The 17,669-nt window shown below is 43.4% G+C and overlaps 2 protein-coding genes across 2 annotated transcripts in view; one reads left to right on the forward strand and one right to left on the reverse strand.

Annotated features, from left to right (window-relative positions):
- Window positions 1-1,350: 1,350 nt before the first annotated feature.
- On the reverse strand, window positions 1,351-5,200 carry sdf4 (stromal cell derived factor 4). The gene is made up of 7 exons (XM_015943206.3): window positions 4,975-5,200; window positions 4,290-4,606; window positions 3,953-4,089; window positions 3,775-3,888; window positions 3,520-3,678; window positions 2,798-2,973; window positions 1,351-1,949 (listed from the first exon to the last, which is right to left on the reverse strand). Exons 2-7 carry the CDS (start codon window positions 4,598-4,600, stop codon window positions 1,773-1,775), a joined length of 1,074 nt encoding a protein of 357 aa, XP_015798692.1. The 5' UTR covers window positions 4,601-4,606; window positions 4,975-5,200; the 3' UTR covers window positions 1,351-1,772.
- Window positions 5,201-11,661: 6,461 nt separating this feature from the next.
- The window catches only part of c1qtnf12 (C1q and TNF related 12), a 35,437-nt gene continuing 29,429 nt past the window's right edge, over window positions 11,662-17,669 (forward strand). The window contains exon 1 of the mRNA XM_015943205.3: window positions 11,662-11,985. Within this exon, the coding sequence (XP_015798691.1) occupies window positions 11,800-11,985 (186 nt within the window). The 5' untranslated portion in view covers window positions 11,662-11,799. The remainder of the gene's footprint in view (window positions 11,986-17,669) is intronic.

A 17,669-nucleotide genomic window follows, 5' to 3' on the forward strand; every position in this document is an offset into this window, starting at 1 on the left:
AAAAAATGCCAAATTCAGAGTTTTTTTTTTAAACTGTAGTAATTTAGAGAGAGCTCTAGGGGATTTATGTACATACGTACATTAGTACTCTGGTCAGATCAAATGGCTACGGCTGCATTTCTGAAGAACAGGGTGAAGGTGACTGGATGACCCAGTCCAACACCTGTGGGGAATTCTGAAGCAGCAAGTTGAGCATCCCTCTCCATCCATTATCCAGGCTCTAAGAGAGGTTCTTCTTGCAGAGTGGAAACAGATTGTCTCCATCTTGTTTATTCTGTCTTATTTATGCTGTCCTTGAATATCACGTTGGTCATCCCAGTACTAGATTTAGTAGTTTTTGTTGGGGGCTGTATTCTTTTTTGCTTCAACAAATTTGAGTCAAACTGAAGATTTTGTATTATTAACCTTAATTTCGTGTAATGGAGCTAAACACGTGTTTGATAAAAGCCAGCCGTGTTAGCATTCTGGAAATTGTTCTTTTGTTATTTGAGCTGCTGATGACACTCGTACTTTTTAAAAGGGTGTACTCATTCACGTTGAGCACTGTATAAACACTCGAAACATGAAAAAATATGTATCTTATTTCTGTCTGTGTTTGGTTTGTGAGTCTGTACGACTAAATCGAGCCATTTCAAAAATCCTCTTGTGATGTCACAAATGGGGAAATTAGCGTAGAACCCCATGACGACCACCATCATGCTGGAGGTGCAGTAGCTCTGCTTCCTGGCTTTTGGAGCTTCTCAGCTCATAGCAGCCAATCAGGGGAGGTGTGGGTGTGACTAACTATAGTACGGAAGTTGGTCCTTTCAAGTTTATTTCATTGCTGATTTTAATTCTAGGTCATTTTGGACATTTCCTATAAATCAGATGTTTTTACTGACTTGATAATGAAGCAAATAATGCAAGTTCACCAAAGTAAGAGGTCCTTTTGAGTAGATTACAAATGTTTTATTTTCATTTTTGCAGGACTTTTTATGAGTTTTTCTCTTTTTATTATAATAAATCTTATTTTACAATCAGACTAAAGACAGCAGAGCCGGCAGCAGAATCCCAAACCCTCAGACAGAAGAACGAATCGTGACTTCATGCATTTGGAAGTCTCTCCAGGAGTTTCGAACCAACCAGAAACCAACACAAGGATGGAATCAAAGCATTGCAAAAGGCTCAGTGAAAGTTGTCAATAAATAAATGTATTATTACGAACAAAAGATCGAACTTTAAATTAAATTAGTGACGACGCCCGTTGCCTTCAGCACATCTAATTGTGTACATTCATCATTACATTTCCCTACACTTTGTGCAGGTAATCTATTACTTTGAATCAAGTCAGATTACTTAATTTTACACCTTTGGAAGTATTTTCCCCACAATCACAACCCTGTGGGCAGAACAGCAGATTTCGTCTACTAGAAAAACCTGAAACTACAAATTTAGGAGGTAATCTTTTAACACCAGGATGTTTGTGCCTCCCAGCAGCTCTACTCCTCCCTCCTGCAGAGGATCAGGACGTGACATTTACAAAGCACACAGGGACGGCGGGTTGTACCTTGTGGGCGGTGCTAAAATCTCATATACATACATCTGATAAAATACATTTAGAGGAGATTCTTCATCTCGAATTTCTGTAGCAAACAGTCCGACGACAAACAGGAAGTGGACCGCGCGCGCTCTGGCGGTTTGGTGGATGGGTCTAGTATCTGAGTGAAACCGCCCCTCTCCTCCAGACCCCCCAGGCTTGTCCCTGAAGCCGATAAGAGATCGGGACGGGGACTTCAGAACTCCTCGTGCACGTTTCTGGCGTAATCCATGAGCTTGCTGCCCGTGAAGTATTCGCTGTATCTGAGAATCTCCTCCAGCTCCAGTCGATGGTTCTGGTTCTCGTCGGCCACGGCGATCATCTGCTTAGCCTCGTTCAGAGCGTTGTGCTCATTCATCGGGTCCATGTACTCCTGTGAGATGGATCAAAAGAGGAGGAACCGATTCAGTCTCACATTCACACAAAGTGCTGAGCAGCACAAAGATAAACCTCTGCTCATGGGCACTAGGGCAGTCAGTCTTACTTGGGTGGACCCGTGAGTGAAACTAATCATTTTGTTCAGATTAAAGCTCATTTTAAAAAAAGGCTTCCTGCAGGGATGTCCCGATACAACTTTTCCACTTCCGATACGGGACCGATATGGCAGCCGATACCGATATCAACCTGATACAACATCAGCACAAATCAGACATACTTTAACCGGTTTCGTAGTGCGGAATGTATGAAAGACTTGATAAAGTGATATTACTCAATCGGAGAACAAGAGCCAATAACCGTGTTACTGCTTATATCGAAGATTCATGATGCCGTCCGATATGATCTGTTACAGTGTTTTTGGGCCGATATCAAAGTACTTCCGATATCGATATTGGAACAGGACATCTCTAGCTTCCTGTGAAAATGTAATAAGCAGTTAGCTCTTTGAACAACCTCAGTTTGGAGAAACAAAGAGCGGATCTGCTGGGACAGATTAGCCAACAGCTAAAAAAAACCAAAAAAAAAACCACAATAACTAGAGCTTGTTAAACTAATATTTGCACAACATTTAGGCAGTAAAGGTTAATAACAGATGCTCTCATGCCACACCTTCAATATCTCACGCTGAAGACCTCTCTCTCATCTCTCACGATTAGCTTACGGAGACAGAATGGTCCGTGGGCACCCCCCCTCGCTTTAACAGTAAGCTCACTCTGGATGTTAGCTCAACCAGCAGGTCAGAAATAATCCCCTGACAGAGGTCAGTCACAGAAAGTCCGTTACCTCCAGTTCCTGCATGGTTACGATGCCATCGTGGTTTGAGTCGATGACCTCCTCAAACTCCTTCTTCCTCTCTTTGACCCAGTCATCGTCAATGTCCTGACCCTGCTGGTTCTCCACGGTGCCCACGGGTAACGAGATGAACTCTGACAGGCTCAGCTTCAAGTCATTGTCTTGGTCTGCAACAGGAGAACAGTGACGCTGAGTGGTTCTGCTCAGCAGGGCCGGACAAAGAAGCGACGCTCGGGGGTTTGAGCTGAGACAGCTCGTGGAGCCACATTTTTAACTGTCAGATGTTTCACTGATAAACACACCTGTCGGTCACAATCCAGCCCCACCCTAAAGCATAGCTGTGTTATCTTCTGCATCACTGAACAGAATCAGAGAAAACACACCTCTGTCCTGGAATTATTCAGAACCACCCACCATATTTGTTTTTGTATGCATTCTGAACTGTATTTATTCTTTATGTTGCGTAAAGGTTGTTTTATCATTTATTATTTTTATGGTTTTAAACCTATTTTAATACAAATCACCTTTTTCCAGGGTTAGCTGATTTTTTGGTTGTTTGGAGGTAAAGTTTGATTAAATCTGAAATCGGTTCTTCATGTCTAATGAGTGACAGCTGAAAGCAGCGATGATCAGTTTTACACACACACACACACACACACACACGCACGCACACACACACACACACACTGAATACGGAGGAAAATGAAGCATACCCAGGTCTCTCACTATTTCCTTCACCATGTACTTCAGCATGCCTTTGCTGTGCTCAGGATGGAGGAAGGACAAGAACTCCTCCTCATCCAGCTGCTGGTCAGGTGGAGGGTCATCTGCCTGGAACCAGCGGTCCCTCAGGCTGTCCAGCACCTCCTGAGCTGCAGAGATGAAACCAGAAAAGGACTTAGAATGATTCAAACCATTTCTAGGACACAAGCTAAAGTTGTAAAAATAAATAAATAACAACAACTCACTCTCCTCGTCTAGCTTCAGATCTTCATTCCTCTTCATTTTCTCAGAAACTTCTTTTTCGTCAAAACCTTTGCTGGCTAGAAATTTGATTCTGTATTCGTTCCACGTCACAAAACCTTCAAGCAGAGGTGGTGTTAGATATTTGTGTGACCACAAGTGAAATGTTCATTAGGGACTCACCGTCCCCGTCTGGGTCAACAGCACGGAAACTGTTCTTGTTCTCCATCATGGCCTCCTCAAAGTGCTCTTTTGTCTTCTCCATAATCCACTGCTGCATTTCTTTGGCACTCACGCTTCTGTCCTTGTTCACATCGACTCTGAAACGCAAGGAAATTATACTCAAGTTTTATTTTTAACGTGAAAACAGTTCAGATTTGGTGAGATGTGCTTCAAACCCACAGCTTCGTTAAAAGAGCCAATGGTCATCCTTTACACAAGGCCATTAAAGTTCTGGTTATGTCATAGAGTTGAAACTGTAATTATATGCGCTCCAGACTACGAGATAAACGAGTCTTACTTGGAGAAAATTTCTATCAGTTTCTTCCTGTTCCTCCTCGGCTCTGAGTCTTCATCAAACTCCTCCATGTCCTTCCCCAGAAACACCTCCTGATGGAAGTCCTTGTTGAGGTGGCCGTCCCTCTCCATCTTCAGCCCGTTCAGGTGATCAGGAGGAAGGATCTCGTTCTCGTCCTTAGTAGAGGGGGGCTTGTCTTTGGAGGAAGACATGTTGGCCGGTCGTGCGTCCACGTCCACGACGTAGAGCAGCACGCACGCAAACAGACACGCTGGTAGGAGGTTTCTGCACCACGGACTTCTCCAAAACGCCATGACTTCCTGACAGTAGACATGGAAAACCAAACTAGGTCAGGAACCTCGATGCTGCGTTCAGGTACAATGGGAGTGTACATCTCACTGGCAAATCCGGTTTATGACCTTACTTTGTTCAGAATAATCTGAAATGTTTTATACACACTCCTATTTCACAACAACACACAAACAAACCCAAATGAGTGGTGTTAAGCAAATTTTCCTGAACACGTCGTTAGAGATCCAGCTACTTCACGTGCTGTTAGCTTCTTTTGCTAGCGTTAAATAATGAACAGAAATCGAACGCGACTAAAACTACTTTAAAGATGAGTTCAAATGCGGAAGAGAAGCCTGTAAAGATCAGTGAATTAGCAGTAACTTCGTCACACACTGACCTGCAGTCAGGAAGCTGTCACACCCCAGCTCCAACTAGCACACTCACAGTGAAACACACACACTCCTAAAACCTGATACGACTCCGTCTGTAACGGTGACCGACTCACACACACACACACACACACACACCGAAACAAAACACAAGCTGTTATTTCAAGTAGTCTCTGTTGAACTGGTAGCTAGCTAGTAGCCACTGTGCTGTTTTGACAAACTGTCCTGGTCAGGATTCACTAACTGTAACTTCCGCTTAGCTCTTTCAAAATAAAACCCGGACTGAACAAAGAACACGTCACCAAAAAAAAAAAAAAAAAAACATAAAATATAAAAAAAAATAGAAGAAGAAGAAATCAACAAATGTAAACTTTTGAGGAAAGAAAAAAGTTACATGTGTCTCGTTTCATTTATTACATCATGTAAAGCGATACTCCAGATTATCTGACTTTCTGAGGAAATGTTATGAATAATTCATTTCTTATCTACTGAAAGATCATTGACCTAAGTTGGTGAAACATAGCTCTGACCAAAATGTCTTAGCGAGGACAAATAAAGCGTGGAATAGCTTGCCTTCTTTAAAAAAAAATAAAGTAAAAAAAAAAAACCTCCAAAAAACCCCACATGTCACAACATTTTATTCTCCTGCTGTCACTTTAGTCATTTACAGCAACATTTTCAGCCAGGATTTCATGTTTCTGCAAGAATAATGCTGTAATTTGGAACTGATGGCTGCCTAAAGGTCTAAAATAGTATTAAAAGACCTTCACATACACTGCTATGATTATTTTTCCAGATTAGTTGGTTTTAGATGACAGAAGTCCACATTGTAACTGACCCCAGTAGGAATAACTCATCTGTCTGGTTAGAATTCAGATTTACTTCTTCAAACCCAGACCGTTTTAAGAGCTTCCAACAACAGATGTAGCGATGGGTATACTTGTAGATGTGACAGCCCATTATAACAAGAAACACAAAGACCCTGTGAGCCTAACAAACACAAAATAACACTCGGCAGAACAGCACTTTAATGCCATTTAGGCATTCTGCATGTAAAACAATGATTTTATTCACTACTGCTTAAGTGGCTAGCATCATATAGTGACTAAACAAATTCAACCTGCTTTATCTTGTAATATAAATATCTAGAGGGTAACATTTGATCAACCGCGATATTGTTTTGAAGATTGTGCAGACGATAATTTCCCCCACTCCTCCCACATATGATGACCCATCACTTGCATCACTTTCCTCGTGTTTTAGCTTTTCAATGACCTAAATCAGACAATGGCACCAAGGCAGCCATAGACCGCCAGATCATTATTTCATCTCATTTATCAATTCCATGCATTCAGTTACAAGACGAGTTAATTACAAGTGCATCCAACATTAGAAGAAAGATTTACTTGTATAGTGCACTTCAAGATAACAATCACAAGAACGATAAAAAGGGACATTAACATATATAGTAATGCACTTATAAGAAGTGCAAAAGAGCAGGATGATGAAAGATTCTATTACAACCATCTTTCTCTATCACAAGATGGCTTACTATTCTAATGCTTGTCACTTGAGACAGAACAACAGTTTGTTGTGATAGTATTCTTGAACAAACTGGTTTTGGGGTTAGGATTTATTTGTAATATATTAAGTAGCTCTGTTTGTAACCACATCCTGCAAAACAAACACGTCACATTTGAACAAGATCTTCTGTTTGGTAAACACCTCATTTACAAAACCAAAACAATAAATAAATAAAACATTTCTAGATAAACTAGTACCTGAGTAATTATTATATATAGTTATGTTTGTATGATTTATATATTCAGCTGTAGCCCTTGACTAGGGATAGTTGCATGATGTAATTGCATTGCTAGATGGATAACAAACTAACTTGTGGATTGTGAATTAATTTCTAGAATTATGGGATCTTAAAAAACACTAGTGTATGAATAACTTCTTCTCAAATTAAAATGAAAACATCAGTTGAAAACCAGATATAATAGAAATCAGAAATGATAATAGGACGGAAAAAAATACAAATAAGACCTTGAATGAGTTGCTGAAGAAACTAACACATTTCGAGGTTGTGTTTTATATTTGGTGAAGCCTCACATATTTGTATTTAAATTAAATATAAAAATGAAATAGCTGCATTTTTAACTTTATTTTGAAGGTAAAATAACCACACTTCCGGTAGTAGTTTTGATTCCGTTGATTTTCTGCGACGACTTCCTGTTACGTTTTTTCCAGCTGGTGCCATCGAGGACAGGAAGTGTGGTGTCACCCGGAAAAAGCAGTGAAGGAAAGGTCTGTTCTGGCTGCTGCCTCTGGATGGCACTGTGTTAAAACCAAACATCTACTGATGCTCTCAATATGTATGAACGTCATTATGATCAATTTAAATCAGCATTATTGAACAGGATATTCTGTTTGGCAGACACCTCAGTGTACAGTCATTTTTATTATAAAATATTGAATTGGTAAAATGCTTGTTGCATCAGTGGCTCCCAAAGTTAGGGTCAGGACCCCACTGTGGGTCACCAAGAGCCACACAGAGGGCCTAGAGATGATTTCCAGAAATCTAAATAAAATTGAAAAAATAAAAATAAAACCTGCTGAAGCTGTATGTGTTGCAAACAACTAAATAGTCATAAAGGGATTTAAGTGACTCTGAGCTGAAGCATTTTCCCTCACAAACTGAATAATGCAGCTTATTAAGATTATTGGCCAGAGGCAAAACTCCTTTGAATGGACGTTACACATGTGTACAGCAGTATTAAAACGTCAGCTGAAGAAAGTTTTGGGATTTTCACGGCTGGAAAATCCAGTGTGTTTAACAAGTGCTACGCCGGTAACTCCCCACAAACACTAGTGTAAACAGTAGCAGAGCTACGTTGCTTCTGCGTTAGCATTATAGCAGACCACAGTGTATGATCAGTCGGATGTTCTAAAACCTCTGCTGTCCGTCAGATATTTTCTTTTAGGATACGATGACGAGAACGGAAATCGGACTGCCGAATAAATTCATCTAAATTCTGACAAACTGCTAGCTGCATAGCCGTAGGTGCAGACGTTTTTGAGACTGACTCAGAAGACCTGGCTGCGAGCCGATCTGGACACTGGGGAGGAGTCTGTTTGTCTCCAGAACCCAAATCATTACAGTTTGATTACTTTTGTTGAATATTTAAGTTCTGTGCTTGTAGCACTCCCACCGGGAACAAAATATACAGCTAAGCATGGAGCAGCAGCTGCCCTGTAAAGAATAGTCCATGCTTCTCCGTCAGCTCCACCAGGGAGACACTCACACACGGTCAGAGAGGTTTCGCTCTCGGACTTCTTCTCCTGAGGAACGTTGCAAAGCAATTCCCCGCCAGGACAACAGAGGGCGTAGCGCTGTTCTGGGGCATCCTGTCATGCATCCGGTCCAAGATTGTGCGTTTACTATTGTGTTTTTTGTATTTCAGAGATTTTTTAACACCAACAAATTTGTCTCTCAGTCTCCTCCACCACTTCATGAGCTCGCTCGCCACCTCTAAACCCACGCTTTCCGTCACTTCCGTCCACTTATAAAACACTAGCTGTGTATCTTTTTACTCCTCCAGTGATGGGTGAATCAAATCAATCAAATCAAATCAAACATACTTTATTAATCCCAGAGGGAAATTAGAGTTTCAGTACACACAATTCTGAGATCAGACATACATGGGCAAGACACATGACAAGGATTGGTGACTGTGGTCATTCACAACCCTGAGTCGCGCTACCTTAATAGAGATAAGAGGGTAACATGAGGATTGGTTCAGGCGGAGGGAAAAAAGGCACTTCACAGCTACCCTCCCACCAGGAGGGCAGCTTTGCTCTGCAAAAAAACACCTCAAACGGATATGCAACAGACTTCAGACATCACAACATAACATGAGACTCCAATAGGAAGGTGGGGGAGGGGGAGGGGGGATGGGGGATGGGATCCTGTTTACCCCAGCGAGAGCAGCCATCTACGGCGCTCAGCCACTGTAGCCACAGGTGGGAGGGAGATCTTGGGAGAAGCGCAGAGCACATTGACTCCTGCAGGTAAATGACCAGGCTGAAGTCCACAATCCAAAGGCGCGGGGGTGGGGTGTGGGGGGGTGGGTTCACAGCATCTGTCTGCATTCCTTCGTGGGGGTTTGTTGCTAGCCTCTCAAGGCTGCTCAGGCGTCAGATTCAGATAACAACAACTTGTTTGGGTCAGGCTGAGATAATTTTCCTCTCTGCCTTCAGTCTTTAAACTGATCATTTCCAGTCCTTCAGTGAAGCCAATTTAGGATTTTAAACTTGTCCACACCGTCCGGTGACTCTCTCCGAGATGACATCCATTTTGCGCACTAATACCGGTATCGCAGCTAGAACATTGTCCAGCTTACGATTCACCTCGAGTAACGTCCCAGTCTGAGACGTCTCCACACGGACGGTGCTTTCCGTGGGTGCGGGTCGCCCTCCAATCGCTCCTGTCTTCCCAAATTTCCAGAAAACCAGATATCCTCCCACTCCAATCAGGAGAAATCCAGTGATCATCAGACCGAATATCCACACATCTTCGACATTCTCAATGGACAGCTGGGAGAGGCATATGACCTTCCACTCCTTCCAGGAATCCAGCATATACCCCGCCGGGTGTGTCCCCCGTGGGCATGTGGAAGCCCCCTGCTCCCTTCTCATTGTTGAAAAAATCTTATCGATCGCGTTGAAAGACCAGTTTATCAGATCCATAGTTAAAAATAGGGTTTTTCTGAAGCGCTCTGTGGGCAAACAGGACAAAGAGCCTTGGGAAAAAAGATAAGGGAGCAAAAAGAGAAGCGTCTGTACTCCTCGAGTGCCAGGAAGAAAAATAAATGAATGAATAAAACGTTCATATTTTTAGAGTTTTTCCGCGAGGTATTCTTCAATCTGCTTCATGTCTGCCGCTAGATATCTTCGGCTCTCTTCATGTTTTTGAGGGCGCCATGGTGGCGCTGCTGACTAAAGCGGCGTCCTGACCAATCACAAGCTTGCGTTCTCCATCTCGTTCGACGGAAGTGGGCTTGACTCCGTCCATCCTCGCGAGCTCACTGAAGAGCCCTTGCAAGGACGGATAATGTCTGCGCACCGACGCAGAAGCATGAACCAGGCTTGAGACGTCTTTGAGTGACGTACGTGCGACAAAGTTCTTCACTGTTCAGAGGAGAGAATTCTGATTTTCAATAATGACTTATGACAAAATTCCTAAACAAAAAGAAAAACTGAACCCAGTTCTTCTTTATTTTAATAATAAAGTGTAGTTACATGGAATTTCTACTATTTTCATGCGGATTCTGGCCAACACCACGAGCATGTTTGTTTGGTCAAATCAGAGACATACCTCGGGCCGCTTGTTGTTATTTTGTGGGTCTAAAGCTGAAAAGTTTGGAAAGCACTACCACAGAAGGTAAAAACTGGGCTGGCGTTGGACGTATTTGTGCTCAAACAGCAATCAGCAACATTTCACATAGCACACATATGTTTTTATCCCAATGAACTCATACAGACTTAACAAAAATTACACTTATTTCCTTTTTTCAGGATCCACAACAGTGAGTCATTTCTAAACCGGACTAAAACAAACAAGTCAGTTTTGTATATTCTCCCACCGGCATTCGTTGGCAGTTTTTCAAACAACAAATTCCACGAGGTCATTTCCCAAAAATATGTTTGACTTTGTTTTGGATTTCATCTCAGATCTAAACACCAACGTTTGGAAGAAGTGGCTTGGATAAGACCAAAACAATAGATGCACAACAACAACAACAACAACAACAACAACAACAACACACACACTGGTCTGCCAGAGAGCTTCTTCAGCTGAAGCATTTCATCTCTGAGATAAAACAGAGCTGAGCGAGCTTGTAGGGTTGCCAATAAAGAGAGAGAGGCAAAGCAGAGAGAGCTGGGAGGGAGGGAGAATGGGAGATGATAAAACTCCACTGAGAGTCCTCCTGTAGACTTAGAGCAAAGGAGGAACTGAAACTGAACAGAAAGGGCAGGAAGAGTAAAGGACCAACAAGCTGAGGACGTGCTGGCGGAGTCAGAGAGGAGCACCTGAGCTGGGTCAGGTAGAGACCGCTGCTAAATCGCTTCAAGTCTAAATCAGGGGGACCTGCACTTCAAGACTGGGAAAGACTCAGATTGGGGAATGCAGTTTGAACCTTTCAGATGAGCGGACTGGAGACCTGACTCAGAGCGTTTCTCGGTTCAAACCCAGTTTTGGTGGAGCCTGCAGCCGTTCGAGCCACTGCTGGAGTCTGGATCATTAACCCAGCGTGAGAACCAGCAGGAGAAAACCAGCGAGAAAGAAAAGCTGTTTCAGCCCACCCTCAGCTTGATACGCTCCTCCTCTGTGCCTCCTCTTTTGCCCCCTACCCTCCCTTAAACACCTCACCCCCCCCCCACCAACAGAGCAGAAAGCGTGAAAAATCTCACTAATGGCTGTATTTGCTGTCAGATCTGCACCGGTCTGCCGTTCCCCTGGACCAATCTGCTCGACACATTTCATAGTTGAGTAAGCCTCCTCAGCTTTCTGGCTAGACTGAACAGTGCCCCTGCGCTGGCTGAGAGCTCATCAAGAGGGGAGGAACAGCAGCAGACTGACAGACTCCTGGACTAGGAGGCCCTTAGCTGCATTCTTCCAGTCTCCTTCTAGCTGCTTGTGTTTGTGAGCCTCGTGGGCATCTTCAGCTTCAGTCCAACCACGCAACCGGCCCACCCCCTGCAAGACGTGGCTTTAAATTATTTTTTGGTTTGTTTTTTGCACACACTTTGGTGCTGATCAAGAGAGCATGAAGATGTGGTGTGGGGTTCGGCCTTTGGCCACGATGGCTGTCTTGTTGTGGATTCAGTGCATCTTTCTGCGTGGGGTGGACGCCAAAAAGGAGAGAAAGAGGCCGAAGGAGGCCGCGCCACAACACACCGAGACGTATAACTCAACTCTGTCCAACAGCGAAGAGGTTGACGGGAGCATCAAGGTAGGGGGTTAACCTTCTTCAGCATGTCTAAGCTTCTCGAGAGGTTCGCATGCAGATGAGAGATATGTCCATGTTTGTCTGAAGGAAAGAGCCTCACAGGACAGGTGCGCCCTGCCAGGTCAAGCTTCAGACAAAAGGGTGTGAAACTTTGAATGGATGACTTCTGGAAGAATGTCAGGAATGTGGTCATCCAAATGCAGATCAGAACATCAATTAGTTCACGCAGCGGGTGTCTAACGCCGTCTCTCAGCGCCACAAATCAGGATGTGGTTATAATCGCAGTGTTTCCTGACACCTCATCGCTATAACAGGAAATGAAACTTCCACTATCAGTAAAAGGCAGAAGGAGACAGAGGCGCCATCGGAGAGGGCAATGACCACCACTGTAAACTTGATGTACCCCTCACTGGACCTCAACAGCACTTAGACTTTCTGTAGAAGAAAGAACCAAAAGGCGATTCCTAAACTACCGCCGTGCAGTACTTTTACAGTAACCTGTAGAAGATACAGTTCGTTTGGGCCGTGGTGCTTCTTTAGGGAAATCAGCAACCCCTCTTGGAACCGTCTGGAGGTGATCCTGGATAGAGAGTGGTTAAATACTAAACTGTCCTCATTAGGAAGACACTCCACTTTCCAACCAGTGTTACCGTGCCTCGTTTCCGTTTCTCAGGACCAACAGCTGCTCAGGACTCTGTTGTATTGGTGTTCTTGTTGTGAATGGTCCCTACAGGGCATTTGTTTTGCTTGCAGCCCACCCATTATGTTGGCATTCTCACGTAACTCTCTTTGCCCTATGTACCAGTCTTCACGTCTCGTTGGTAACCTCCACCAGCACCGCCCCTCCCTCCTACCTCAAAACCTCACAGTGAGGCCTCCTTTGTATCTTTAGGAACACTTTGTAGGTGGCTGTGGCCTGCTGGTGTTTATTTGACTTGGTTTGCCCTGCGAAAGCAGCAGCTATGAAGGATGACCTTGTGTCAGCCTCTGCTGCCTGCTGAAGACGAAAGGTCTCGCCCCTTTCTACCTTCAGAGATGCTGTGGTAGATTTTGTCTTGCGCCCGTTGTGTCTCGGACATCTGACGGGCCGCGAAAATCCAGGCTGCATGCCACGCGAGCCCCTCACAGAGCTCCGTAGGAAGGGTCCTGAAAGGGAACACCTCAGAGGATTAGCCCCCCCCTCTTTGACATTCTTTTATCTCATTTCTCACAATCAGACGGTAATGACATAATCACTCCAGAGACGGGGTGCTGTGCCAGAAAGTGTCTCGGCCAAACACTTGTCACCTCAGATGAAAGCCGAGGATCGGACCCAGCATCTCCAGAAGTGGACAGATTCAAGGCTGTGTCTGTCGGTGCTGAAACATTAGGGCTTGTGTTCAACGTCGTTTTTAAAAAGGAAGAAAAAAAAAGCATGCCACACACCATAAAACGTGGTTAACTTGATTTTTTTTGGGGTTAGTTTGTGAGTTTATTCTACCACACATCTGTTAGGTCTCAGAGAAAACAGCACGTCCATTGGAGCTGTCTTGGCAAGCAATTTGGGTTCTCCAACCACCAACATTTACTTTACACATTTCCATTTTTTTCCTTCTTGTGGCCAGTGGAAACAGTTCTCATGATGGCATTTCTATCTGACCAATCCCGTGTGTGGGCTGCTGGCGGCTCCAACCTTCATTCTAGATTTTCCATTTGTAAGTCGTCACAGCAGCTAGGTGTGCAGAAGGCTCGCGACACGAGGAATTTCCTTTGAGGAGACGATAAACGTTTCAAATGAGCGTGATCTTTTTGAGCCTGTGCGTTGAGCACTTCTCACCGCTCTCCGCCGGGGAGGCGAGTGGAATCTGTCAGGGCTGAGAGCGGGGAGGAGAGCGTGGAGACAAACCCCACAGCCACTGTGTTGAGTAAGAGCTGGGATTAGCCTGAAGCAAAGCTTTTTTTTTGTTTCCTCGCTCTCATCTCTAGTGATGATTAACGCAGCAGTGTGTGGGACTTAAGCTCGGCCCACACAGAAGACACAGGGTTGAGTCCCACAGGAAACAAGGCCACTGTGAGAGCGCACGCTGGCTCCTACCCCACACGTGAATCTCCCTGCATGACATGATGGTGAAATGCGCTTGAAACATGTCAGACAACAACTGAGGTTAAGCTTGTTCAACACTGAGATGACCTGCAACTGAGAAGCAAACCATAAACAATCCTGTGTTGTCACATTTGGAACTGGCGAGAAAAACGAACCACAAGGTTGTGTTTTCACTGTGGACGTCCCAATCACGCTTCTGTTGTCCCAGCCACAGATCCCCTTCATTTTAGATGGATTAGTGGCCAGTTTAAAATCTGTTTTTACTTTTTGCTACATAATCTTGCAGAAAACAGGCTGTAAGCTGTTCAGATCAATGTATTTGTTTCTTTAGCAGGTCAAGCTAGGGCTGCTCAATTAATCGAATTTTAATCACGATTACGATCTGAGTTTTGAACGATTATAAAAAACAAAACAAGCCGATTATTTGCTCCTCCCACTTGCGCTGCCCTGAGTTGCAAATGAAGCGCTCCTCCCACAATGTTGCTAACTTAGCGACTTTGACGCTATTTCCAGCAGCTTCTCAGACCCCCTTCTTGACTTTTTAAATCTTAAAAGTACCTAGCGAACACCTCAGAAACATCTCTGGTAACCCTTAGCTACTTTCTGGATAACTGTCGTCAACATTTCCTGCAGGTTAGCTAAACACTCCGCCTGCGCTCCGGACCATTCTTCAGGACATTAGGAAAGGGAATGATGCAGTAATGTGTCGGTCGCTAAAGAAACGGCTCTCGGAGCCGGCTCCCTGTTGGAGTAACCAGAGTGAGTGACACACACACCGCACCTGCGGACTCCTGAGCCACTAAAAACGGCTAAATGTGCGCGTGCGGCGTGCTAAACACACGTGCAGCTTGCCCCTGATTGCTGTGAGACCGGGTTGGGGGTTGGGGGGTGCAGCTGTGGTTGGGACAATTATTACATTAACTGATGGACTTGTAAATAAATAGTTTATAAATAAGGTAGAAATAAGTTCCTCACGCTAATAACTAATAACTAATCTCTCTGAGGACACGGTGCTAGTGCATGCTCCTACAGCACCTTGACACGACTAAATAAATGTTACGCAACATTTTGTGAACATCAATTTATTTGCATTAATTTGTTATAAATGCCACTGTATAATTCTTGCTGTCAGTATTTGCAAGATATTGGTATTTGGGTCTGTACTGGTTAGACTTACATGAGTTAAACCAAGGTCTACAGCCCTTGGGTCATAAACTATGAGCTATAAGTATATTGGTCTTTTTATACTGGGAATCAGGAGTTATTTTAGTGATCATCTTGTTTATTTCTTTTTGTCCTGATTGTGCCCTGAGCAATTTTATGACTGAATAAAAACAAATAAAATCAACATAAATTGATAAATCGTTCTAAATAATCGAGATCTCAGTTTCAGTCACAATAATCGTGATTATTATTTTTGCCATAATCGAGCAGCCCTAGGTCAAGGTGTGAGGAGACACTTTCCTCACACAGATTACAGGTTTTAATAGGTTTATTCTGCAAAATGTTATCTTGAGTCTGTTTTGTGAACACAGTTTTAAACAACACTGAATCATTAATGCTACTTATTGATCTCTGATCATTATTTGTTAGACACTAGCTGGCTATGACAAAAGAATCTTTAATAATGATATTAATGAGGCCAGATGACGACGCTGAAGGCTACTCTGTGCAGTGGTCTGACCTGGATTGTCGACGTTATTAGATAAACATCAACTGCAGGGTTATTTCTGCTAATTTAACTTCATATTGAAGTTGAAGCATAGAATTACGTCTGAAACCAAGCAGTGAAAGTCAAACAGCCTCAGAGATATTAAATATTGCTTTCATAATATTTTCATTGTGTATGAAGTGCGCTGCACAGAAAAAGCTGCCTTGCCTCGGTTGCGTGACTCTTTAGGGCCACCTGCTGCTGATGAACGTCGTTTTTTGACCGGCCCATGAAGGATTAGCTGTGGTAGTTTTGATACAGCTGACGTCAAACCACCAGGGTGAAGTGCCTTGCCCAAGGACAGAACAACTGGTTAAAAAGTACAAAGAGATTCGGTGTGAAAACAAGATAAAAGGTTCTAATATTTCTCATTTCTCTTTTTTACATTCTCACAAAGACGACACTTTGAAAGATTTGCTAGGTTTTGTAGTACTGTCAAGCTGATGGACTTGGGTTAGGGTTAGGGCATCTTGTTCTCCAATACTTAGTTAGCTACGCTGTTGTTGTCAGAAGCAACACAAGTGGAGAAAATGTTTGATCGGATCCAAACACAACGATTATATAGGTTTTCCCCTGCAGGAGTAAATATTATACTATCACGTAATCCAAGAAATTATCTCATCCTGGACAGGTCTCCAGTCTACGACAGGGACACACAGAGACGAAAAACCAGCCGCACACTCTCTCACACTAAGGGACGCTTTAGGATGCTTTTGGTCTGTGTGAGGAAACCAGGGCACCCTGAGAAAACCCATACAGCTGGGATTAGAACCTGCAACCTTCTAGCTGTGAGATAACCGTGCAAAACAACTGTGCCACCATGCCCTGCTCGAATGATCCAATTAGAATTAAGAAAATGTGTAGTTTTTGCCTTTAATCTCTGCAAACACCCGTCGAAATGTTGTTGAAATTATGTCCAGTTGTTGAAAAGTATTAGCGGCTTTGTAACGTATAACCATAAAAATCAGGTTTAAATTACATGGGCACAGGTCTTTGGGTATGCCTTATCAGATGTCATGTTTTCCTCTGCGTGAGGTGGCTTGGGGTCTTGTGACTGCCGATGACATCATTAAGGAAGTTACGTTACCACAGTCGTAAAAGTTACGTTAGCGTGTTGACGCAGAAGATTTTGATTGGTCCAGACGAATTTGCACTTGTAGTCCTCAGAGTCCTTGCGGTTGTAGTCCTGTAGTAGAAAAAATAAACGTTCTTGGGGAAAACATGTTTATGTTGTCAAAGGAAATGTAAAATTAAAGTTTTTCGTTGGTAAGAAACGTGAATTTAATAACAAAACTGCTAAACTCTTTTCCAAAATCTATGTGAAAGAACAGGATTATCTAATTTCCCTCTGGGATTAATAAAGTACCTTTGAATTTGAATTTGAATGAATAAAAGAGAGATGAAATATATTTTGACCGAGTGGTTTTGCCGTAGTTTGACATCACTGGCCTGCACAGGACCCTGAGCAGGTCTGGAAACTACACAACCAGAAAACTACAACGGGTGTTGCGTTCACTCGATGGACTTAATTGAAGGATCATCAAAGTCTGAGGAGTCACACCGAGGTCGCGTGCTCTCTGCTCAACAGGTAGCAACATGGATGTAATTTTGGGGGGGGGACAGGGGGGACATGTCCCCCCCACTTTTTCCAAAGTCAAGTTTTGACCCCTGCACTTTTTACCATCCAAAAACAATATTACGCCATATTAAACTGACACTGGTTGAGTTCTAGGACCAAGCGGAAAACAACCATTTGTGTTGAAGCCTGTTTCTCAACATACTGTAAAGATACAGACCCCCCCCCCCCAGTGTCCCCTCCACTTCTAAAGTGAAAATTACGTCCTTGGGTAGCAACATTTACCGTAAGGTTTTTTAAAACTAGTGACAGTCATG

Source organism: Nothobranchius furzeri, chromosome 15, assembly GCF_043380555.1.
Source record: "Nothobranchius furzeri strain GRZ-AD chromosome 15, NfurGRZ-RIMD1, whole genome shotgun sequence".
NCBI lineage: Eukaryota > Metazoa > Chordata > Actinopteri > Cyprinodontiformes > Nothobranchiidae > Nothobranchius > Nothobranchius furzeri.